The 25,363-nt window shown below is 37.4% G+C and overlaps 2 protein-coding genes and 1 long non-coding RNA gene across 7 annotated transcripts; 1 reads left to right on the top strand and 2 right to left on the bottom strand.

Annotated features, from left to right (window-relative positions):
• On the bottom strand, window positions 1–23,363 carry LOC131794848 (uncharacterized). Of its 4 annotated transcripts, XR_010716158.1 has the most exons (4): window positions 23,271–23,363; window positions 13,117–13,186; window positions 6,404–6,570; window positions 5,424–5,757 (listed from the first exon to the last, which is right to left on the bottom strand). XR_010716158.1 is itself a non-coding variant. In XM_066161139.1 (3 exons), the coding sequence occupies exon 3, from the start codon at window positions 1,862–1,864 to the stop codon at window positions 416–418; it is 1,449 nt and encodes a 482-aa protein (XP_066017236.1). In that variant the 5' UTR covers window positions 1,865–1,892; window positions 13,117–13,186; window positions 23,271–23,363; the 3' UTR covers window positions 1–415. The 4 variants fall into 4 exon arrangements, 3 of the variants coding, with proteins under 3 accessions (XP_066017236.1, XP_058968398.2, XP_066017235.1); XM_066161139.1 differs by lacking the exons at window positions 5,424–5,757; window positions 6,404–6,570 and adding an exon at window positions 1–1,892; XM_059112415.2 differs by lacking the exons at window positions 5,424–5,757; window positions 13,117–13,186; window positions 23,271–23,363 and adding an exon at window positions 1–1,892 and having other exon boundaries at window positions 6,404–6,456.
• Window positions 4,991–7,405, top strand: LOC136278013 (uncharacterized). Of its 2 annotated transcripts, XR_010716159.1 has the most exons (5): window positions 4,991–5,427; window positions 5,702–5,801; window positions 5,893–6,115; window positions 6,437–6,617; window positions 7,221–7,405. It is a non-coding gene; the product is annotated as an uncharacterized lncRNA (long non-coding RNA). The 2 variants fall into 2 exon arrangements; XR_010716160.1 differs by lacking the exon at window positions 5,702–5,801.
• LOC131773116 (uncharacterized) lies at window positions 19,198–20,680 on the bottom strand. Its single transcript, XM_059089086.2, has 2 exons — window positions 20,027–20,680; window positions 19,198–19,753 (listed from the first exon to the last, which is right to left on the bottom strand). Exons 1-2 carry the CDS (start codon window positions 20,355–20,357, stop codon window positions 19,716–19,718), a joined length of 369 nt encoding a protein of 122 aa, XP_058945069.2. The 5' UTR covers window positions 20,358–20,680; the 3' UTR covers window positions 19,198–19,715.
• Window positions 23,364–25,363: the final 2,000 nt, after the last annotated feature.

The raw sequence follows: 25,363 nt of genomic DNA, 5'->3' as shown, positions 1-25,363 counted from the left end.
ACACAAAGTTATGGTTATCATAACAATTTGAACCTTTGCGATATTTGGATTGCACCAAAAAATTGGTGTACAATGATTCTTTTATAAAAAGAAACGCTTATCAAACTAAAAAAAAGCACACTCTGGAAAGGTTAGCAAGGCTGTCCCAAAATTTTAGAGACCAGGAAAACACTCAACTGGTTTAAGTTAAATTTTTAGACACCTTACCAAGAAAAATACTCAGTGTCCTTATTTGAATCGTGACTTCCACCTGTGACCGAAAATAACGGAGAAGACCTTATCGTTCTTATCAAAACTTTTGATAAGAACAATTACAGTTACTCGGCAAAACAGCATTGGACAATGTGAAATGAGTCAACAAAGTTCAAATGAAAAGATGAGAGGCTGCGACTATTGAGAGTCAGTATTCAAGACTTCACCACTTTGCTATCTCTGTTTTCATCATGCCAAGAGTCCGTTCAAGCAAATCAACAAACACAGCTTCTTGTTTCTCTGTTTTGGGCTGAGTTACAACTCCGAACAGTTGAAATAACGTTTCCAAGAGGACAACCTTCAATGCTGAGGAATTTTCTTTGGATCCAGCGTTCTCTCCCAGCCACATTTCAAATGTTGGAGATGGTGGTGGTGTGGAGAACATCTCTTCGAGAAAATCATCCACTAAATCATTATTTACTTTAACTTCTTCCTGACAGGCCTGATGAAAATCAGTCTGAGAGGAATCCGAGAGGGTGAACCGACTCTTTGCGGAAACTTTTGAATACTGCACTCCTGCTGTAGGCTTAAAAGAAGGGACTTTCTTTGGTAAGGTATTCCTTTTGGTGAAGTGGCACTGGTGTGTCATTGAGCCCGCTTTTTCATCCTGTTTCTTGGCGGCAATCCTCAAAGGTGCTGGTGGTGAGAACACGGTTTTGCTGGACTTCTCCTTACAACGGTTGGTGTCGTTCGGCGGGGCCGTTCCTTTAAGTTGGTTAGCTAGTCGCCCAGATGATTTTATTCCTATTATTTCGATCTCAGGACTATCATCTTGCTGTGATTTAAGACTAGTAGAGGCACCTCGAATAACTTTAGTCGGTGGAGAAGCTGATTCACCAGTAGAGACGGTGATGGTCTCGCATTTCCTTTTAGGGGCTGGTCGAGGTTGGTTCGTAACTGAAAAAATATCTGCTTTGGATGGTAACCATTTCAACGTACAGGTTGGGATGTAGTTTCCATGCAAACTCTCATGGAGGCCAGACTGAGGGTGTTTTGGTTTTTGTACGGTTGACGAACGTTTTCTCAAATCTGGCAGGATCGGCTCCACTGAGTCAGGGACCTGAGTTGAATTTTTGGTTGCAAGTTGAAAGTAACTTGCCTCTGACAATGGCGCCTGTGTGGCCGGAGTGTTCCCACTGGGTCCATTGTTGAGTTCAACCGGTGTTGATGTTTCACTGTTTCTAACTGCCATGCAGTGAGAATCACTGTGCATTCTGGAAGCTTCCTCTCGTCTACATTCCTCTTTTGTATCTTGCGAAGGATGAATGGCTTCACCATCTTCTTGGCTGTCCAGTCCTGCATCGAACACTTTCCCTAATTCATCCATGAGTACCTGTTGTTGTGCCGTTACTTTGGCTTCCATGCAAAATGGCACACGGCAATAATAGTCTCTACAGGAATTGGAATGACTTGAGGCGAGAGACTTGATCCCCTGACAAATTGTACAGTTGTCTACCTTTTTACAGCCTTGCGCGTGCCGCAAAGTTAGTTTTAAGTTAACACAGAGAGGTAAAAGGCAGTTAGGGTCGACACAATCCAGTGCATGTGGAAGAAAATTTTGTAGTTCTTCGTGCCAAGCTTGTCCGGACATCGCCTCATAACGGGAAGCCATTTGTATCAGCTTCTTGAACGGGAGTCTTCTGAAGGAAAAAAATCCAGATAAGAAATACCATTATCAGTGATGATGTAAACGAGCAGAAATAGACACATTAAACATGTGATTATCAGCTGTACGATTATGCGGGGTTTTCCCATAATTAGCGTACACGGGCGTGATGCAGTAACGCATGACCACCCAAGGAAGTTTTAACTTTGTCAACAATCTGTTGTGATTAAAAGGACTTGATGATAAATTTGCTTGGCAACCATAATAATGGCAGATGTTGACTCATTTCATTTTGATTGACTGTTTTGAAAGAGAATTGAGAAAACATTGTCTCAAAATACAAAAGATAATTTTTTTGTCTTAAATAGAACGTCCATAAACGCCTCTCATTCCTTCATGTTATTGCCTCAGCTGACCCGTTAGTAAGACCAATGGAAGCCATCGTCAAATCATATAAAGAACAGGCTTTCGCAATTGTTAAGAAACGAAATTTGCCATCTAAATCTTACTGATGCTCGATATTGATGTCAACAATTATACGTAATACATAAAAGTCGGTGACTTGTAGAATATCTGACACTATAGAGATCGTTTATAAAGGGTTCTTTCCCATCCGGGTGGAAACATTTACTCAAATGTCAGAAACCGAAGGAAGAGGTTGTGTAAAAGTTAAAGACAAATCTATCCGGCTAAAATTAAAAGTGTTGCGACAGCATGGGCGGTGGAAACCACAAATTGATAATTTCTTAAGATGGCTGTCAACTGTGACATCAGATCGCTTTTGATCACGATTTTGCCTTGGGGTCATCGATAAGCTGTTTTTTACGGTTTCAACAAAACAAACACAACGGAAAAAAAATGAAAGCAGTCGAAGAAATGAAAACAAAAGATCGATGGCTCATGAAAGTATACTAGACTTTGCAAATGGAATGTGCAAAATCATCGTCGGATATCAGTATTCGTAACTTTAAAGTTCCGCATACCTTCCCTAAGTGATGCTTCTACTTAACAAAGCCGAAACCTTTGAAATATATTTTCCAAAATCACGTTAGAGATATAATTTGAGAAGCTCTCGTATTATCTCTAGAGCTTCTTTTTGATCTTTCGTGAACACATCTACACATACAGCATGCCTCGATAGTAAGCGGATTGTTAAGAACCCTTTGCTATGTGTCCGAACAATCACACCACGTTCTCTGGAGGTTCTGGAAGGGAAACTGACTGTTTTACCTGTGTTAAAATGAATAATTTTACGATGTATCGGTAGCGCTCAAAATTACTGCAGACCAAGTTACGATACTGCTCTTTTTCTCACTGCGATACACGAACGTCTCGCTGGATTTCGCCGGAGCTTGATGAACCCTGACGCAATTGAACCGTTACATTTGAGTCGTTCGGTTGTGAAGCTTATGGTAAAGAGGTATTCATTACGTTATCGGAAAGTATGGCCGATTAAGCGAAGGAAAAGTCCAACTGTCAGATCAACAATATTCGTCTAATAACTGTTTGCAGTTTATTTGAGATAGATTATACAGACTGCTCAAGTTTTGATAGTATACAAGACTGTACTGTTATGATATTGGATCTCAGTTTTCTATAGAACACCAATATCTACTGTAACATATTCATTTAACTTTTCTGTCGCGATGTTCTCAAATAGGATTTTTTCCTACTTGGAATGATTTGTTTGTTTGTTTCCCGTTTTTAATAACCTGAGCCCTAAACTCTCAGACTAACAGACTCTTGATAAAATAAACTTTATGATTTATAGTTCGTGTAAATCAACCAAGAGCTGTGCGGATAAAATTTACCTTAAGGCCGGCTGTTGCAGAGTAAACGAGTGAATTGCCAACGACTTGAAGGAAAATATTTTTTCCAGTAGTACTCCAGAAAAGCTAATTCAAACAGCAGGAGTTTTTTCTTCACTTGGACAACGGTATAACAGAATTTACGATACTCACCTTCCGTTTCTTGAATTGACAATAGAGTCCAATCGTCCCAAACGGACTGACTTGTTGCCGTGTCAAAAAGCAAGTTCAAGTGAGAGTTTCTATACCGGCCTCAACTAAAGTATATTAGCGTTATTATGGCTCACTTAACAATTGCAACTTAAGAACATTCCTTAATTTGGGCGACCACAGGTGTGTCGCCGGACGACAATAATTCTTTTTTACTTGGGGAACACCTCGAAAAGCCAGTTTTCTAGTGGAAAAGTATCATTCGCGCGTTTGAAAGAATATCTGTAAACATTTCGTCGAGAAGAGGGACACTTTGAGTCAAAAATCGTAAAATCCATTTGCGAAGTGTTGGTCGTGACTAGCGTGACTTTAGACACTCATTCCTTGCATAATTATAGACACGAATGAGACAAGTGTTCAAGCATTTCCGGACACACCGTTAATTTCATCTAAGCGGAAAATTTTCGATGACATGAACGTTAACTAATAACTGATTTATGTAGACTTAGACTCGCGTGCGCTAAAAAGCGATTTTCATGATTTCTTTAAGTGCATAAATACTCGTTAAGTGCAGAAATACTCGTACTTCCTGTTGTTTGCCGTTCATTTTAAAATGACGACAGTAAAGGTAAAATCTTAGCTAATATTGACTTCCATGCTCAAAATATCAGCACAGTGGACAAAAAAATCATTGTAAGTGATGTTGCGAGGTTTTTTGGATTACCGTGGTTTCACTAATAAGTCTAAGAAACATAAAATATATAAAATTAGAGTAATCCTATTCACATATGAAGTGCGAGTAAACCAAGAAAAAAATGAAGGCTTAAATGATACTAGAGCTAAAACGGTATTCAAACATCTCCTCTGTAACCTGTGATTGTGCTTCTCTCTACTTAAAAATGGATAAAAATTATACCCGACAGCTTGTCGGACCACATCTAGAAAAAATATCATGGATTTAAACTTTAAATTTCAGAAGATAATGAGAATGGTTTGTGACTTTGGATCTTCTGCGAGTATTCGACCATTCTAGTCTATTTCCTGACATAATGATTGACAATAGAATCGTCTGAAATAAGGACAAAGGACGCTGTATAAACCACAATCATCTCAAATCGATGCACGTTACGGATCGGTAGATACTGTGACAAAGGGTCCACGATTATGACACAGCTTTGCCTTTCGCTCGTCATGCAATTTCCCCGTGACAAGTAGAAAGGAAGTAATTCCCTAAACTTCCTCTGTGCGTGAAGCTGACGAAAATAAATCGCGGCCCTTGATCCGACAAAGTTTGATGGCAACATGGACGATGTGAAACAGTGGTTACGCATAAGCACATACTTTCCGAATGCTCTTTGTAACACCATCCTATCATACTAAAGCAGACCTTGACGTGGGAGAGGAAGCATTCGCCGAGCCTCGTGAAAAATGATCCGTTGGATTGGCTCCATAGGGTTCTTTCAAACGTTCTTGTAAACTTTTATATAACGAATTACCATCGTGCCGCGACTATCGACCAATTGTTTTCACAGGAGAAGAATGTTGTGTATCCGCGAAGCGGCGGAGCCGACGCCAAATTACTATGTTTTGCAGTAGCATTTATGAGAAGAGGTAAGCTTTAGTAAAAGTTTTAATTTTTACATTTGGAACTGAGAGGTGCCCTCAAACTTATCGCTACGGAGAGTTCTGACGCAGTTTCTAGGCATACAAAGGGGGAACATATTTCTTCCTTCGAGGAATGTTTGCTACAATTGTGTCGCCATCGCAACTGCTTACTAAAGAGAAGGGAACGCAAGCAGCATGCTTCACCAAACGATTTGCGTTTCGTTGCTTATGAGGAAATTATCAATTGCGTCGACGACTAAGTTACACATTTTCCTCTTAGGCCCTCACGTCGTGTATTACGGTATAGGTCCGGATTGAGGAAGAGACGAGATGCATCTAATTGGAGGATAAAAACAAGACTGACAAATGTCAATGCTTAAGTATGAATATTTCAGTCGGGCCGTCACGCATGGGACGTAAGCATAAAATTACCACTGAAATACGGTTGATTTTCTTTTTCTCAAATTTAAGCAACAGAAAAGAAGATGGGAATGATGTCAAAAATCTTGGGAAGAAAAATTGATGGTGGTAAACATTGAAATTGTCGCTATTCTGGGAAAAGGTGCTGAATAGGAAGCGACTCTGAACTGAGTTCCCTGAATCTAAAAGCTTACATGACCGAATGAGAGCGCCTCCACGAAGCCGGTTGGTTGACGCAGAAAATACAAGAATGTCTCTGAAAGCGGATGAGATGGTAACATCTTTTTTTTTTCTTTTCTTCACATAGACTTATCAGGAAATAAAGACTATATTTTAAAATAATATAAAATATTAGAAAACAAATGGACAGTTCACAAAAGGAAAAACTTCAAAAATTTCTTCAAATTATATGTAAAGGGAACGTTTCAATTTAACTGTAGAGAAGCGTTTATGAACTTTACTTTATGAACCTATGGCTCCTTGATATGCAAATTCAGCAGCAGTTGTTTTCATACCTGCACAGAGAGAAATGTCCTAAGGTCTAAAACTGACATATAGATACCTTTTCCTGTTAATTCAATCTTTTCTTTGGTAGTGACAATAGGAGTAAAATCGTCGCTAGGCAAATGCTTGAAGGTAATAATGGCTCAGCGGGTGCGCCAGATGGAAAAACCTGGTTCTTTCTTCGATTCCCGCATCAACAAAACAAAGTTCAAAGTTCAAGGTGCTCTGGAGAAAAAGAAATAAACGTCGAGCAAGTCCTTGACGTACTTAAGGTAGGAAACTCGTGATCCTAAAGGTAACTGAAATGCTTACTGAAACGGTCTACCAGCGCAATGCTACGCTACCATTTCAGTCGCGTTTTCTTTTGTCTAACTTATCGTTTAAATAGGAGTTGAGTTCTCGATCTTTGTATTTCGCGCAACATCATGGCGTTATATATTCCAAATTATTATAATTTTCAGCGATTTTTATTGTTTTGTGTTGTGAAACTTTTGTAAGGGCTGCATCCATGTTCGTTGGCCAGCATTGGTTTGGTCTCATCAAGCAACCCGCTCTCTCCCTCCCCTCCCCTATCAACAAAACCAAACAACGACTGCGAAGGAGACTTGAGGTTTCCCGTTTGCATAAAATGAATAACTTTTGAGTCAGCACTTTTTACGAATGTTTCTTTTGCCTATTTATAATGATAAAAATCCTTTTTTCATCACTGCTCGCTCTTGCGGAAGCTTAAAAACGCCCTGGGCACATTTCACAAACCTTTTAAGTGAAACTAACTTAACAAGAAGAGCAAGCAAAAGACAAAACCCATAGTGATAGAGACGATTCACAGCTGGAGATCAAATGGAGTTATCCTTATGTCTTCCGTTTCCGTTTAGGTCATGGTGTTATCACGAGTTTCTAGCATTGCGAATGGTTTAAAAATAGTGGCCCTATCTCATCAGTTTACTACTTGAGACCCAGATAAAATGAGAACCTTGGTTTAGTCTCTGCACAAGGAAGAAATGATAGCCCCTCACCTTGGATCGTGTTTTTGAATAATTCGCAGGACATCTAAAAAATGATTAAGGTAAGAAGAATTGTAGTTCAAAAGTTGATTACTAATTCACCTGCAATGTTGTTACTTGTAACAAACTTATCAAGTGGAAAGTTACAAAAGCAAGTAATTACCATTGAAACAATACATAGGCAGAGAGAGAGGCAACATCTGAAGCAAAGAGTTGGGAGTGAAAGAAACTAAAGCATTTAGGAAATGCCGAGATGTATAAACCTCAGTTGTTTTTCTGCAGTCTGTTACCGTGCAATATGTCATCGTGATAATACGTCTTACAAGAAGTCCAACTTTACAGAGAATTCATTAGAACAGATGATTGTAAGAAAAACCTAAGGAAAGCTAGCTACCATCTTTGTTAATACCTCAACAAGGGGACTTTACGACTATCCATGTTTTTGTTAATGTACATGTTATGTACCAGAGAGGTGCATCAAAACAAACTAAGAGGTTTTTTGATAGACGTTTTGGCTACAAACATATAATGTTAATTAATGGTCAACGATTTTAGTGCATTCACAGGAAATCAACATGTGTTACCGTCAATCACTGATTCAGAATTTAATCAACAATTTTTTTTCAAGTAATCCTTCAGATCTTCGAAATAAAAAAATACACAGTTTTCACTTAACGTTAGTCAAGTGATTACACTGACTGAAGCCCTAGCTAACACATCGTTAAACGTAGGGTAAACTGTAAACTGCGATCTGCAGACAGACTTATTTGGTGTCCTTGAAACAAATAGTCTTCTGCCTAATACGATAGGCTACTTAGATCACCTTAAATACCTTTATCTCAGCATAAAGAGTAGCTTAAATGTAAAAGACCAGTTACGTGTCCGCCAGGAGGAAATTTTGTTTTCAACGCTTGATGGAAAATCGAACATTTATTGCCTCCTCAGGTGTACACGGCCAATCGAAACAAATTTAACAAGTTCAGTAGCGATATTCTGTTTAGTTCCACTTTTTTTTAACTTCAGAGGGATTTAATTTTTGAGTTTTTCCGCGTCCCTAAGCATGTCCAAACGCAAATGTAGGTGCAAGGATTTCCACTTGTGAGCTACCTCAACGCCAATTCAAATGTAAGCGCGAGCGTCAGCGCAAGGAATGAAGACATTTTCATTTTCTTGAACCTGCATCTTCCATCTATGGTCGGCCATCTTGGAAAAATACTTCCGCTGCGATTGCGTACCTCACTTTCCCCGCGTTTGCGTGACACGCGTGATCTTGCTTGCATTTGCATTTGCATTTGCGTTGGCATTTGCATCGAACGCGTGAACTAGGTTTTAGTTTCATTCCCGTAGGGAGTCCTTTACTTATAGTTATGGAACGCTCGGGCAACTTGCTTTAGACCTCACACGCGCAACGGTTTTCAAAATGCCCGCTACAAGACAAAATTACATATGGCTTACTCATAAAGCAAAATTTTCCAGGGGAATGTATCCTCGTACACGAGCCTATAGCAGAAAAGAGGTATATAGGTGGAGGAGTGGTAGGGGGGCTTACGTTTGGTAATGCAGAGAATATACCAGAATAGCGCCAAGAATGGATAAAATTCGCCAGCGCGCGATTTTCTAGTCATTTTCCGTGACCTTCCTGATTCGGAAGAGGTCTCCTCGCATCATGAAGGAATTCAAACGTGGCTACAAGGAAACTGTTCTCCAGTTTAATAACCGCAGTTCTTCTGTGGTAAGTACAGCGATAGTTGTGAAATAATCTTAGGATCAGTTTTCATGCGTCTCTAGTACAGTAGTTCTCTTTGGCCGAATGCTAAGAGAAATTGAACCTTGTTCCATATATATACCTGGTCGATGGGAGTACAAACAAGATTAAAACCGTCTGAAATGTGCGTGTCGCAAAATTATCTGTTCATTCGATCACAAAGGTTTTCTTTGACTCTCTGTTAACAGGCTTACTATCAAAGCTAACAGACATTATAACGGTTTGATACAATTCAAAGCTTTTTGTATCTGTTATTATTTTTAAAATCTGTTATCTAACTACTAGGGCTACCATAAGCGTCATGCAACTTCTTCGTCAGTCTTTATTCACAGGGGTAAACCGGAACTTCCCTGTGCCAAACTGAAAACAACATATTACATATCGTATTTTATCGTATTTTAATTTGAATGCTTTCGATAAACGATTTGGGGTCTTCCAGGTTGGTTTTCAGCCTAGTTAACATGATATTTTTACGCAAAAAGGTAACATTAGTTTGTCATTGTGGCTGTCACTTGTGATTAGCACTTGCACGGTATACAAACTCAAAATTTCGCTTTCGCGCCGGCAGTATCATTCTCGACCGCCTTTCGGCCAGACGTTTGAACCAACCACCTATAAAATAATCTGTCGAGTTAAAAGCAAACCAGTGAGAAGGTTCAATATTATGCCACGGAATATAGAAGAAATGTTGGAAATATTGGACTCAGCAAATTCCACACTATGATCTTTACAGAATGTTCCCACAATCTCGTGCCACGACAATCTGTTAAGATGGCTGTGCATCGTTCGCCCAATCTCATTTGTAACATTATATAGTATAACATACCCAAAAGTTCCATGTAATTCAATTTTCTCCTCACGGCCATATAGAAGTTAAGTGAAACTAAGCTCTATTAACAATTTTTTACGTATCTTGCAATGATAAATTCGATAAAAGTGGAATTTGGAATGAATTACACAAACTATAAGAAAAAATTCTCGGCGAAATCAAAGGTTATTCAGTAATTTAAAACAAATAATTCACTCAGTTTGAGATCCACCCTTCAATACGCCCGCTTTTGAAACTCATACTTTCGCCGAACTTTCTGCTTTTTCATTCACTTGTTTCAATAGGAAGCGGAGGAGTTGTTTACTGGCGTAACCGGCATCGAGTACTTTCTCTTGACAAAATAACCATGAACCCGTCATCGGTTAACCTGAGCTAGAGGCGATAAGAATGTGTAGATACAAACAAATTGAGAAGGACCGAAAACCGTCTTCCTTAATGGATGCGCGAAGAATATATTAGAGCTAAATTTAAGTTTCCATTTCCGAAAGATCATACACACAAGAAACAATCGAATAAAAGCATCTTTTTCTACAGAAACTGGGCCTGGGTCATAAATCCAGTTTAATTTTCTTGTGCCTACTTCGAGATGTAATTCACACAATCTTTTAAAGTTAATCGTCTAATTCCCATTTGTTACAACGAATCTTCAAATAGACTAAATCCACCAGTAGAGGCCCCTTTGGAAGAACATCGCTCGGAACTAGTCAGAGAGCATCAAAAGTTTATTCACTTCAATAATAAGCAGAGATGACGTTTTGTATCCTTAGATTTTAACACTACCCTACTTCAAGGTCCTGAGAGAATTAAAAATTGCCTTTTCATCATACAGAGTTCGGACTGAATCCTTACCACTTTCTCCCGATATTAAGACATCATAATTTCTGTCAATCGAAGCTGTGATAGTGTTTATGCCCGTATCGCTTAATGACATTTTGTAGTCTTTTTTCGGTGCTTCTCAGTTCGCCGTGGAAGCAATGTTTATATTGTTGCAGTATCATAAATTAGCTACATTTATGTATTTTGTGATGTTCAGAAATAGCTTCAACTAGACAGAAGAAAGACAGTAAGTTAAGACGGAGCAAGCATGGCAAAGGACGTGGACGAATACGGAATGTAATAACGAGTTGGAGGTTAGGTTGTTCGGTTGTTAGGTTTCCTATTTTGATCAAGGTGCTAAAACTATAAATATTGTGTTGGTGTCTTAGCTATCACTGTCAAAGTTCAGCAAACAAACATATCCAAACAAAAAGATTAAGGCATGCGTAAAACATGCTATGTAGACATTCAATGCACTAATGCGTGCTGAGTGACTAGTTTTAACCAGTGATTGATATATTGTTTCAGGTAATATTTTTAAACTTGATAACAACAGTATTGGTTAAAAAATGACGTCACAATATTTTGAGTCAATTTGCACGACGTGCTATTTAAACTGTCTTCAATTATAATATGGTTACAAAATTACCCATTTTTTGCTTAAAAAAAAGAAAAACGAAAGAGAGCTGAGGAGATTAAACCAAGAAGTAACAAAAATGGTGGAGAGTGAGAAAGATTTCACGAATTGCAAATGACAAATTTAAAGATTTATCGTCGGATGCATGTACCGTGACCAAGGTTCGTTTACGCTGGCCTGATAGTTTTTATTCTGAGAAGAAGCTGACCTCACGAACGCAAAACTCAGCATTTTTCTTTCGAAAACAAGCGACAAAGTTGATGTGCATGTCCGTTTGACAGTCAGACTCTAGGCGGCACATGTGCGACGACAAAATGTGCTCCCTCGGCATTTTCTTAGCATCAATCATCAGAACATACCAGTTCCCTGCCTTTTTATGCTAGAATAAAGATGATACAAGCAAAAAAGTTCTAAACGAATCAAGCAATGTTGTGTACGTCTCTTGAAACATAATTTTCCGAAAATATACAGTAATCTTGACTTATACAGTGAAATTGAAACATTTTCTCTAAGATTGCGAGTAACTTGCCATTAGGGACTTAAAAGAGAATTTTCATTAACTTTTCACTACCTATTAAAGTGACTAAACCTTTGTTTACTTTTTGAAACGATCCGAAGGTTGGCTGGATCATTGATCTGCAACAAACATTGCGTGCACTAGTTTCAGTTAATGCATGAGTGGAACGTTTCAGTTCTTCTTTGAATACGCTGTCTATAAATAAACAAATACTTAGTCATGTCTGCATTCACAATATCAGTCACTGGATGTAAATATTTCACATAGCAATTTGCTCAAATAGACTGACGGAAAATGTCTTGTCACCCATGCAGCCAGTATTGTAAGGTAGGAAAAGCCATGCGATAATCTAGGCCTATGTATTTAGTAACTTTTATGTGATATAGAATTAAATGACAAATGTAAGACAGCTCAAAATCACTTCAGGATGGAATTAGATATATAGGTACATATATGGAAAGAATTTTACCCGCGTCAGCTTTATGAGAAGAAATGTTGATGTAATTGTTGGTCGGTTATATTACAAGTTATGTTGATTGCGTCAAATTTGTTTCAGTAAAAACTGCATGATTGTTTATCGCGGTACTGAGTTTTTTGTCAGTTTTACGTTCTTGTTAAAATTTGTGAAGGATTGATAAATGGTGTACGCCACGACAAATACTAACACATAAACTTCAAGTTATAAGGTAATTATGATTCAAAGGTATTTTTCATCCTTACGAAAAATGCGAAGACTTAATAAGAATGTAACAAGACCTACCCTATAAGTACGATTTCTGGGATAATGCAAATTAAGTTAAGTCGAGTCTGCGATAACATGGAAATTGATCTACAGGCTTGTTTAGGTTGTCATCTTTAGGCCCTCGCTAATCAACGTATCCAGACAAACACCTTCCCGATTTGATAGAGTTCTTTCTGCCGATTCTCCTCTTAATTTCATCGTTTTAACCGATGCAGATAAGATCTGTGCAATCTGTGTAAATAATTCTGGAGCGTGGTACTCTAAACCGGAAATTGAACGTAACGAAGTTTACACGTGAACAGCGGACTGCGTGGTAAATCAGACACAAAAATAACAGGCAGGAAACGGAAATTCTGATCCCAAGAGTTGTCGTTTGTGGTTGATTTTTTTTTTGCTGTTACAATGGTTTAACAGACCCCAGAGACATCCATCAAAAAAAAAAAAAAACAATGGGTACTTACTGCTTGGTGGGCGTCCGCGACAACTCCCGCCATTATGGGCACGCCGTCTAGGAGATTCTTCAGCCACGAACTAAAAATGCCAAGAAGAAAAATGTAGTCCTTTACTCATTTTGATGTATTTGATATGAATTGACTAGTCATTTCCAGTCAGCCTTTAATTGCCTTTGGTCCATTTCCTTTCCTGAATTCTTCTAGATTATACGATTCAATTCGGCTTGCCACTGTTCCATTTTATTTCACATTGAAAGCTACTCGCACTAGTAGTGGCATAGTCTTCCCATTCTATATGTAATTTTCGTTAGATGTCACAATTTTATGATAGACATGCCTTTGCCCACGATTTCAAACAGAACAATCAGGTTCCAAAACAAAGAAAACAAAAAGCAATCTGAAATAAAAGAAAGCACATGGACAAGAAAGAAAGAAAGAACATCGTCAGCGAATTCTCCAAGAAGCCCTTGGTACAATACCCCGAGAAAACGCATTGTCATAAGCAATAAGGCTTCATGTGTCTGGCATTGCATCATTGAGGAACAATCCTAAATTAGAACCCAGATGGTAATTGGTAATTTTAGTAACAATAAGTAACAAAGAAGACTGAGGCGTTTGTCCGATTTAAACCCTAAATTAAAGCCAACACTCTTCTAGAACCTTGCAACAACCTCGCAGATCAAAACAACAGCTTGTTTTCTTTAACTTATGAATTTTCCGGTTAAGCTCTCCTTCCCTAGCGAGATAAAATTCAAAGAATTTGTAATGATTGATGTCGAACAATTTGTTTTTATCTTCATTTTAATCGCAACAAGGTGCTTATTTGGAAGTTGAAAGCGACCTGCACACAAAAGCAAGGTCCTCTACCGTCACAATCGGTTGGTTCAAAGATCAACATGCGCACAACGAGTTGTTTTTTACCGTCTTTGTACTTTTGACGTTACAGTTTGACACGGCTCTGTGAACAAGTTGAAAAACTAAAGTGACGTTAGATTATTCAAATTTTGTTAGTGTTCTTTCACACCCAGCTCTCATAATGTATTGTCCATAAAGGTCATAAAAAGAACATTGTCATTTCCCTGGCATTTCAATCAAACATATTTTAAATACATTATGTACTTCTATATAAATGAACATTTCCGAACTTTAGAATGAATTCGATTAAAGTTAGGGAATGTTTGAATATCGTAAATTTCAAGTATATGAGGAATCGACATTAACAAATCACACAGATTATACCTACAAGAGGGAAAGTCTCTAAACAAAATGAAGGTTAGAGTATCTTTATTATTTTCAGTTATATAAAATTTTGAATAACAACTGCACTCTAAAAAGTTACTTCTTAACATAAGGATTTGGGTGAATTGAAAAATAAATTACTGTAAATCGCATTTTCAAATCTTAAATTGGATCAAAAGGGTTTTCAACCATGCATAAAAATTGCTGTAAATTCAAGTATAGCGTTTCTATATATTATGACAGAACAAATCAAATAAGTTTTCCATTATTAAATTAAGGCGCTTCGTACATGTTACCCCTCTGTAGGTATGAAGGTTTCCACTACAAATCAGTGTTAAATGCATCAAAATATTTTTTATTAATAAACTGCGATTTGGTGCCACTGAGCGGTAACGGACATTACCGATAGTGGCCTAAAATGTTTCGCCATACAAGAAAAGACGAAAAAAAGGTAGTGAAATTTAAAAATCGTCACTATCCAGTGATTCTTACTTAGCACATACAGATGAAGAGTACTCTAACATTTCTTTGCAGGTATTCTATAGCTATTAATAAAATTACTGTCGGTGAATGAGTCACAAATGTCATGACCACAACATTAAATTAGATTCAGTTATATGAACCAAGCTGACCGCAAATTGCATCATGTCGTGTTCACACTAATATTGACCACTAGACTTGGAGTGTCCTCGAACGGTACAATTTGTCCTGCGTCAAGATTGAGTGTATTAACTAAAATAACTTACCAACAATCTATCTTAAGCTCATCACAATTCTTTTCAATACTTTTTTGAGTTACTAAATCAATAACTATTGAAATAAGGAAGATTCGATGACTGGCTAATACTCTGAAATGTGACGAAAACATAATACAGCAGTCTTTAATTTTAGTCAGATTTTTGTTTCAGCATCTAACTACTTCCTTAGGATATTACATACACAAATTGTCTGGTGGAAGGCATAAACATAATTCAGTTTGATTCTCGTTAGGATCTGAAAATACCTCAGAGTGCCAAATAAATATTCAACAATTTCACTTACTAGAAGGCTCCATTTTTCGTCACCCAACTTTTTTGTTAGTCACCCTTTTTTTCCTTTCCACGTTTTTTCCCTTTTCTTCCTTTTCCGCATTGAAAATAAACCTCTTGTAATCCTGATAGGCTTTACTAGAAGACTCTCATTTCCGTGTATGTGGTTTTTCGTCCTAGAATTCCCTGTTTTTCTCAGTAAAACCGGCCGACTGAGAATTGACCAACCATTAATTAATTCAAGATTAAGAAAGGGGACTGGCGAGTCAGCTCTCTATTTAGAGTTAATGGGGGCAGACTCTCAGTGTTCAAAAATATTTATAAACCACTTAGGACCGCAAAACACGTTTCAGCATGATTCCGTCGAACCAAACTGGCTACTTAAAGCGACAAAGTCATCCGCTAGTCAAAAATTTGTCCACAGAACTAAATATTGCAAAACTCACGGCTACAATTTATGTTAGTAGAAAACAATAAAAACACTATTAAAACATAATTAATATTACGTCTATCAAACTCAAGAAACATTTGTAAATCTCACCAGTTTTCGAACTTATTGGTTAGAATGAAGTGGTTTCCATAACTACTTGGACAAGTTAGACCCTTCTGTTCGTTAACGCAAGACTACTAACACTGCATAATATTTTGATATGATAGTCCTTCATGCCTATCTTTGTAGTTCGATTTGCTGAGACAATCTTAATACTTAACATAGCGACGTTACGTCAGAGAATGTCATGCGTCACTCAACGTTAGTCTTCCATATAGACAGCAAAAATAGTTGTTGGAACTTACGAACGAGTGAGGATTTAACTTCGTGGTATTCGAATAATCAAACCAGAATCAACCGGAAAGCGCGCTCACCATGGTTACTCAAGTGCAACAAAGTTTGCGGCTGTCTATGTATTTGATGAGTTTATTTTAATTAATTGTAATCATTGTCCGCGATTCAATGGCATAACCAAAAGTGAGACTAAAATGACAATAGGACTCGCTCTAATGGAGAGAACCTCAAATTACGACACTTTCAGGAGAAGAATCTTCATTGCGAAATCGGACTTGACTCAATTTCCACACGATGGTGTTATTACGGCGAACATTGTACTGTTCACTTTAAAGTTCATGAATAAACAAACCTCCTCCGAGACCGGATTTCCTCTAGTGTCTCAAAAATACATCCGGCCTTGTGGGCGTCTGTTTATTCAAAGGGTTTTACTTAAATTAAATTTTTCCTTGCTGTTAAAAAGGTAATGCGGTGTTGATATGTTGTATCGGCAACTTCATACGCTTGGCATGTTTTTTTTTTTTGTTTGTTATACTAAACAACTTCCTTTTTTAAATGCCGAGGTTTTGTTTGCCTCTGATCGCTGCTGGAATTTGTGAACACTAGTTATATTGTAATTATCATTTCTTGTATTTTTCAGCTTATTTGCCTACTGATTATTTATCTGTCCACAATGACGTCATTTGTAAACTCGTTACCATGCCAAAAAAAGACCAACATACAAGCGCCACGAGTATTACGTCTTCTTGAGGAAAAATACATTTTCGTGAAGAAAAAGACAAGAAGTGAAATTCCACTTCTTACAACCACTCCATTTCCACGACGAAGAACTACTCGAGTTGCAGACGCTTCAAACATACCGGGAACTACTTATTGTCCGTGGGTCTGGGAACAGGACGATGATCCCGAACGTGTCCCGCGGATATTAGTAAAAGCTAAGTGTCCTGGATGTAAACATTTTTGTAAACCTGTACACTACCACCACACGGTTCTAATAGCAAAATGCGACAAAACTACAGGTCACAAAGTATGGAAGTGGAGGGAGAGAAAACTTGCCGTGGCATATGTTTATGAACCTTACGATTGACGGGAATTCCTTGTGGCTGTGTGGATCGTCCTTCTTCCTAAACTTTTAGATTATTGTAATTTCATATGAAAAATATATTTTTATGGGATATTCATTATTTATTTTGAGAAAACCTCGAAAAAGGCTGAAGCTAAACCAAAGTGCAAACTCATTCCACAAAAACCAAGAAAAAAATAATTTGAGATGTTGTGTCAACATCTCTCCAGGAGGGACATGCTGTGTTTTTAACCACTGAGCCTCTTCCGCACCTTCTCTTTCTCAACAAATGTTTTAAATACAATTTTATTATTTATGTTGAACAATCAAAATTAACCTGAATTTAGACAGAGCGGTGTATTTTCCAGATACATTTTAGGTTGTAGCAGAATACTTATTCATTGTAACTCAAACGAAATTATTAAGCCTTAGGTCCTTAGGTTTCTGCATGCAGTAAATGTCTGAGCTTGTTTTACTTCACTGAGTTTTCGACAATTTGATCGTCCGATTTAGAAAGTGTCCTATGGAAGCTTATGTTGCACATGTAATTGTGACCTTCGCACTCGCACAGCACGCATAACTATGCAATTAGCATAAGCACGAGCACCGCGCTTTGTAGAAATTATAATAATTCCGTAATGAATAAAGGTTTTCAGTTTTAACATGGAACTGAGCAAGTAACACTTACGGAGTTAAACAGATAAATTATGAGCAATTTCGTTCGCAAAACTGCCTTTACTTATGGTGATGGTGGCCCAAAACATTTATTTCAGGTCATCATTGCTCTCACTCTTTTCTTATCACTTCCTTAAAAATGGCTTTAAAATATCTAATTATTACTCAAAAAGTTCTGGTGATTTTTTGACAGAGAGGGTAACCATAGAAACACCACAGCTTATTACGAGCACCCCTAATGAACTAAAGCAGCACAAACAACACTATTTGTAGGTTAGAGTTTATTTACTTTACTATTTACGGAGTCATGAAACGGAGCCTACACTCCCAAACAAAGCTTTATAAAGCTGTCCCCTCATAGAGAGAGCTTAGGCACCCTGTGAGTTATGCAAATCCGAGACGCAGTTAAGGGTTTGCATAACTGTTGAGAATTCTCCCAACCTCCCGAGTGTTTAGATGAGAGTATGAAAACAGGGAAAAAAGTTTCCAATTGCTTTAATAAAATACTTTTCTCTAATAAAATGACAAATGAAGGAAAATTTTTTTCATTTACTTGATTGATAGAGATTTCCTCGATTCATACTCTGGGCGCAAGTCATGACACGCATCTACCGGCACATAAACCAATCAAGATTCACGTTATAAAAATCAAAGTCGTTGAAATCTGTGGCAAGCGCTAGCATCGTGTGAATGAACAATTACAGCTTTTCGTGAACATTTCATGATAGACATGGTAAAGAATGTCTTACAGAGTTTGTTATTGCAGCACTCAAAATCGAAAATTTACTTGAAAATGTTAACTGGCCAATTGTTCAATGAGAGCGCGCTTACTACCCTAATTATTTTATAAATACACGTGGTAAACGCGCTGTCTATTTTCGACCTTTCTGTATAGTGTGAAGCAAGCGGAACCTGTATGAGCAAGGTGCGACAAAGGTGTTGTACAAATTTCGGATATTTTACAGTTCTAGGCGTGGACTGTTGTAATTAGGAAAAGAAGCAGAAAGTAAGAGCACGTCCAGGAATATTTACTTCCGGTGATTGTGTATTTCAAGATTCACGTCGGTTATAAAAATCAAAGTCGCTGAAATTTGTGGCAAGCACCAGCATCGTGTGAATAAATAATACACAGAACACAGCTTTGAATCCTCGTAAATCTGACAGAAAAATACCAAAGTGTCTTAAGGTGGGACTTAACCTAAAAAAGACCCCTTTTTTCAATGACTTGTCACATCCACAGTTTTTAGTTAAACCATATAAAACCATATATCACTGAAAAGCTAATGAATCACAGATTTCAGTTTTTTCAATTATTTCTGCACACAGTTTATTTGTAACCTGATACCAGCAAAATATTGTTACCCCATACTGTGCACAACCCACATGTACTCTAGAAAAGAAATCTTGATATGGAATGCAGCTAGCTCTGATTTGTTTTTATAACTATATAGTATATAGGCTAATCATGGGGATGAGCATAGAGTTTTAAAAAATATAAAAAACTTTGGTTCCAGCCTCCAGTTAAAGTAAAGCAAAATTTTGGGGGTGAATTTCCACCACAATTTTCTTTGTAACTTTTGACAAAGTAAAGCTACAGAAAAACCCTTTGCTCATTCCCAGACACTCTTTGAAAGCAATAAACATTGAAAATTTCAAGTCAATTGGTTAAATCCTCTATGAGATATGTTTTCTAGAATGCGCAAAATGCACATTTTGAGAAAAGTGCGATTAAAGTTAAAAAGCTAAAACGAAGATTGTCTGCACAAATTTGCATGGCTATGAACTATCCAATATCATAGCAAATGTTTCTTTCAGTCACTTAGAAGCCTCCAGGTTCAGAGTTCAGAGTTAAACTCCCTAGAACATAATAACAGTATACACTAAAGTTATTTTGTGCATTCTCATACATGTATATGAGTCACAAAATTTATTCACCACATACCACACAACAGACAGTTACAACTGTAATTTTTAATAAATGAAAACAATAAAGATAGTACTGAAGAGAAGTAAAAAAACATTCTTAGAGAAAAAAATGGAAACTGCACACTGTTACTAGCATATGCTACGAGACATGAACAGTAAAGAAAAGGTTAAAAGTAAAACAGATGTTCACTTATGTTTTCTCACCTTCCTCGCACACATGTGCTTCAGACAACGTGGCATATAATTTCTTGAGGTCTACAAGTCTGTATCCCTCTCCCTGAAAATCATTTACATCAGAAATCTTTGATGAACTATCTGGTGAATCTTCTGGTCTCATTTTGAGTCTCGAAGCACTGATGGAAGCACTTTCGGCATCTGACAGAGCCTCATCACACGAGGAACTCGATGCTGAGTTTGTGACTTCTCTATCCGCACGCGGCATTTTCTTCGCTTTCCTTGCGTATCTCTGCACTCCAGTAAAAGGCTTTCCTTTCCGCTTTCTTCTATATACAGTATTCTTCTTCCCTCCTGGCATTTTAGACAAAAACTTCGCTGATATAAAACTCGAATCTCGCTCTCACAGTATCTCCACAGTTGAAAACACGCCAGCTTTCAATCCCACGCCACCTCCGACTAGCTATACTTCATGTAAGGGGTCATATAGCTTCCTCTTGAAAATACTGAGGAAATTCTAGGAATTGGATGGACTTTCGGGCTTCAAATTGGAGCAAGACTGAAAGATGCTACGTTGCGTTGCCATGGTAACCAAAAATATTTTTTTACTAGCTTGCAGAAAACTTATCGTAGGCAACAAAATAAAGCAAATTAGTCTTAAAAACTCATGTCATGGCTTTCTTCTATGCCTGAAGTTTCAGATTTCTCCAAAAACAAAAATTGCATTTTGTAGTCAAATTTTAGGTTAAGTCCCACCTTAAATATACGATTTCTTAAGGAAAGAACTTCAAGAAGAGGAGTTTAATTAACCTGAAAATGACTGTCACTGTGGTTGATCGCTTTTGAAAGTGACGAAACCTTTCCTAATTTGGCAGCCCGAGAACATGGTTGAGAAATTGAATCTCTCATCGTAATTTGTGAATTTTTGCTGGTTAGTAAAGTTTTGCTGTCTCATTCAGAATAAAAAAGTGACCATATATCATTGCCAGACTGAAAGCAGTTTTTTAGGCTGAGAGCGTCGATGAGGAAATTAAATGTTACAAAGAATTTAGAAGCCAAAACATAGCAACCGATCGGTTGTGCAATGCAAAGTTTGCTTTGACAGTTTGAGATACTTACAGTTTGTGGCACATAGTTTGATGTGCGTTTTCGTGAACATTTTGGGATTTTTGTGAAAATTTTGTAGACATGGCAAAGAATGTCTTACAGAGTTTGTTATTGCAGCACTCAAAATCGAAAATTTACTTGAAAATGTCAACTATGCTTACATGCACTTATCTTAACTGGCTAATTGTTCAATGAGAGCGCGCTTACTACCCTAATTATTTTATAAACACACGTGGTAAACGCGCTGTTTATTTTCGACCTTTCTGTATAGTGTGAAGCAAGCGGAACCTGTATGAGCAAGGTGCGACAAAGGAGTTGTACAAATTTCGGATATTTTACAGTTCTAGGCGTGGACTGTTGTAATTAGGAAAAGAAGCAGAAAGTAAGAGCACGTGCAGGAATGTTCACTTCCGGTGATTGTGTATTTCAAGTCCGGTCTCGCCATTTTTTTCCTTCTAAGAACCAGTATAGTTTTACCAGTTTTACAGTCTCCAATCTGTTTGTTCCCGCGTCCATTAAAATTTAGCCCACGTAGAAGCTTTCTTTCCGACGCCATCGATTAAAATAATTTCTCAAGAAATTATATGAAACTTCTGTTTTAAAACTCTTGCGAATCGCTCAAATAACGATACTATTGGGTAAGCTTCCGCAGTCAATTGGCTTGTTAGTTTCCCATTAAAGGAAAAGAAGAAAAGTAGATGAAAAAACAGTTCCGCCGTCAGCGTTAGCAGTTCTTCATCTACATACCATCTTGAGGAATAACCATGTTGGCACCTAGTTTCAAACGTTAAGTGCATGGCATGAGCCAGTTACCAAATATTTTGGTTAAGGACTGTCCTTGTGCAGACCAGAAGACTTATCAGCCTTAAGATCGAGTTTACAAGTCGTAAACAAATCGTGGTTTTTCTCTCTAAAAGTTGTTTGTTGAAAATGTATTCTTTTCTTTGATGATAATTAAGTCTAAATTTAAGAATGCTGTCAGTACTCGTTGTAACTGAGGTACTTATTTCCAAACGATCCGTTTTGTCTCTCTAAGGGACAAAGAAATTTGAAAGTCAAAAAAGCCGCAGACTCCAAATCGATCGTCAAACTATAAACTTATAAAATATTGAATCTTTAAATAATTAATTAGATATTGCTAACACGCGATTTATTTCCGAAATGTGGACTGAAAGAGTTTCATTAAGCCAATTTCCCCCCCAAAAAAATCTCTTTGCGATGACGTAATAAGAGGAAGTTTTTGAGTAAGAGTTGTTCCCAACGCACTCGACCTCCTTGGAAACTGCGTCGGCCTATATTGTTTGAGAACCTTTTACCACAAAGTTTTTAAACAAACAGAGTTTATGTTACAAAGGAAACATATGTACTAGTTGAAAGTGTCAGAAATTCGGATACAGCTGAGGAAACACCACGCAAACGTGGACATAGGTTGAACTCATCCTTCTCTCATTTACCTCTGTACCTTAATTATCATAAACGTATTTATAATTATCATCTAAAGGAGCAAGGGTGTATTCTTTTTGCCCGTGATCAAAACTCTGCAAAGTTTGATGGAAAATTGTGCGGAGCAAATTTTGCAGTAGTTAAACAAAGCTTTACACTGCGTCTTGTAACATAGGCGGATCACGTCAAAGAAATTACAGGACTCATGTTAGGAAAGAAGTATACTTCGTTAAAGACACGGTTATGACCAATTGGTGAATTGAACACAACAGCTTATCAGACAGCTTTGTGGTTAAAAACGCTCAAAGCTTGTTTCGCGATTGCATGTATATGTTCAATAAAGTACACACCGTGAAACATAACGAAGAAAGGACCTTTTCTGAAAATATCTTGAGACAATTATATATCTAAATATTACAGAGCTAGAGAACGCATATTAGCAAGAGTTTCGATATCTCTTTGTTATAATAAAGCAAATCAGTTTTCCTGCAGTTTCGTGCACACAACCTTTTGTTAGACGTTGGGTAAAACCTGAACTGTGAAACTTATCATAACGCAAGATATTAATTTTTAAAACGCGTTGTTTGAAAGGAGTCTTAAGCATGTCGCAATGTTTGCTCTTAAGGACGTGATGGTTTGCATACATGAGCTCGACAATGATCAGTAGCAAAATATTAAACGCACAAGAATTATTCAAAATATATAACAACCCTTACGAGCTTACCGAGCTTACCATCTTGAAGGAAATACTCCAATATAACATAAAACCAGAGGAAACATCACGACCTGTTTCATATGTTCACTCACGCTAGGCTGGGTAATCGAGTGTGAAGACGACAAATGTGCATAATTTAAGTTTGTTTAGTTTCGTCATGTCATGCTGACACAATTTTAAGTGTGCTAAATATTTTGCCTTTTAAGTGTGCTTGATATTTTGCTTCGGTGCATTCTCTGATAACCTCTCATTTTAGGTTTGATGAACCCAAAGACTGTGTGAAGTAAAGCGGATCACTGGGTCAAAATTTGAAATAACACTGAAACGAACGGTTTTGTGTATTAGAAAGAACAAACACTGAAATAATCTGCTCGATAAATATGAACGCGCTCAGACATAAACGTTCTCCAGATGGACGAGCAATGTCAAGATGCGATGTTGTGCGCGGTAATACGTTTTAAAGAAGTTAACATCTTTTATAATTCAATGATTCAACTAAATTAGATTAAAAATAGTTTTATTTAAATTAAGGAGGTTGTTATGTCTGTTTGAATTCTACAGCGAAGGCTATTTACATATCAAACTATGTTGCACGTGTAATTATATTAAAGGAATAACATAATACCCGAACGATGTGAAGATTTAAACTCCTTAAAATCTGGTGAAAAAGTTAAACCACCGCACTAATAATATCAATTATCGCAATTCTCGAGTCTCGAAGACAAGTGAGCTTCCTTGCGATAAGTAAACTAACTAAGTAATTAGAAAAATTATTTGATGGGCTCTGACATAATTTTAGGATTTGCCAAAAGGTGACAATTTTACTGGACGACAGTAAATTAAAAAGAGGTGTTCATGAGGTGCAAACTTCCTTCACGAAATTTCCTTCCCGTCATCAAGTGGGAGGAATGATCTTAACATGATTAAGGAATTAGCGAATTATTGAAGAGGATTTAATAATGAACAATTAAGATGTCGTGAGTTCCAGGTTTTCGTGAACTAATTTCAAGGCAACGGAACAGGTGGAAGGAAATGTTTGTTAATTTGTTTGCCTTAAAACACGGGGGGAAGTCGATGGGAAGTCGATGACAGAAAAGAAATGGGGGAGCAACAGTCGCATAGGAAACTGAAGTTATACGCTTGTTAGCTAAGTTTTGAACACGGAAAAACTTAATGGAAAGCTTGTCGGTCAAGTTTTAAACAAGGAAAACTTAATGGAAAACCAGAGATTCACTCATCAATTTACCTTGATTTTCAAAAAAGTCGTCTAGCAGAAACAACTAAATGCCATTCGCATTAAAAAGAAGACGCAAATAGATCGTTGTGGCTATTGAAATGGTAATTTGAACCATCGCGACGTTTAGGTTATATTTTCGCGGTTGGGTTCTGGATGAAGCTAAGACACTGTTATTACTATATCGTACAAATGCTTTCTGTACTATTTCGGCTCTAAAATTTCAACCCTAAACATGTTCACAATCCAAAGATCACGCGACCGTGAGAGAAATTGTTTTGCAAGTAACGGAAGAATGCTTTTCAGGACAAAATAGCAAAAAATATACCGCATTCCATTTAGCATACAGATATTTATAGTGTAAGTGACCTTAAACAAGTTGCAACTTTTAACTAAGAACGCTATACATTCCAAAACTTAATATTCCACACTTTTTAAAAAGTTGATTAAAATTGCTCAGAAACCTACCACAGCTAATTCAAGCACAGAAGAAAACGGAAAGATCGACATATTTTAGTCACCCAGGATTAAAGGCACAAAATTTTTGGTTTGAAAATCATTTTAAGACAGGAAGGTTTCCTTTTTCGGATAGTTAAGTTATTTTTATCATAACGGAGATAATTATAAACTTGGAAGCGGAACAAAAAGAAAAGTGAACACGCGTTACTAGTTTCTCTAGGTGGGGGGACAAATTTGAGGAGCATAAAAAATCAACGTGGTGTGGTCCACGAAAATAGCAAAAATGTCACCAGAATGGCACTCCGCAGACATCTAACTGTACATTTTAACAATATCAAGTTTATTTTCCTTGTGAGAAGTTAACGAGCACATACGCGTAGGAAGCATAATATTATGCACTGGAGCTGAG

Source organism: Pocillopora verrucosa, chromosome 14, assembly GCF_036669915.1.
Source record: "Pocillopora verrucosa isolate sample1 chromosome 14, ASM3666991v2, whole genome shotgun sequence".
Lineage (NCBI taxonomy): Eukaryota > Metazoa > Cnidaria > Anthozoa > Scleractinia > Pocilloporidae > Pocillopora > Pocillopora verrucosa.
The sequence above is the reverse complement of the archived record's forward strand: the minus strand, read 5'-3'. Positions and strand labels throughout refer to the sequence as shown.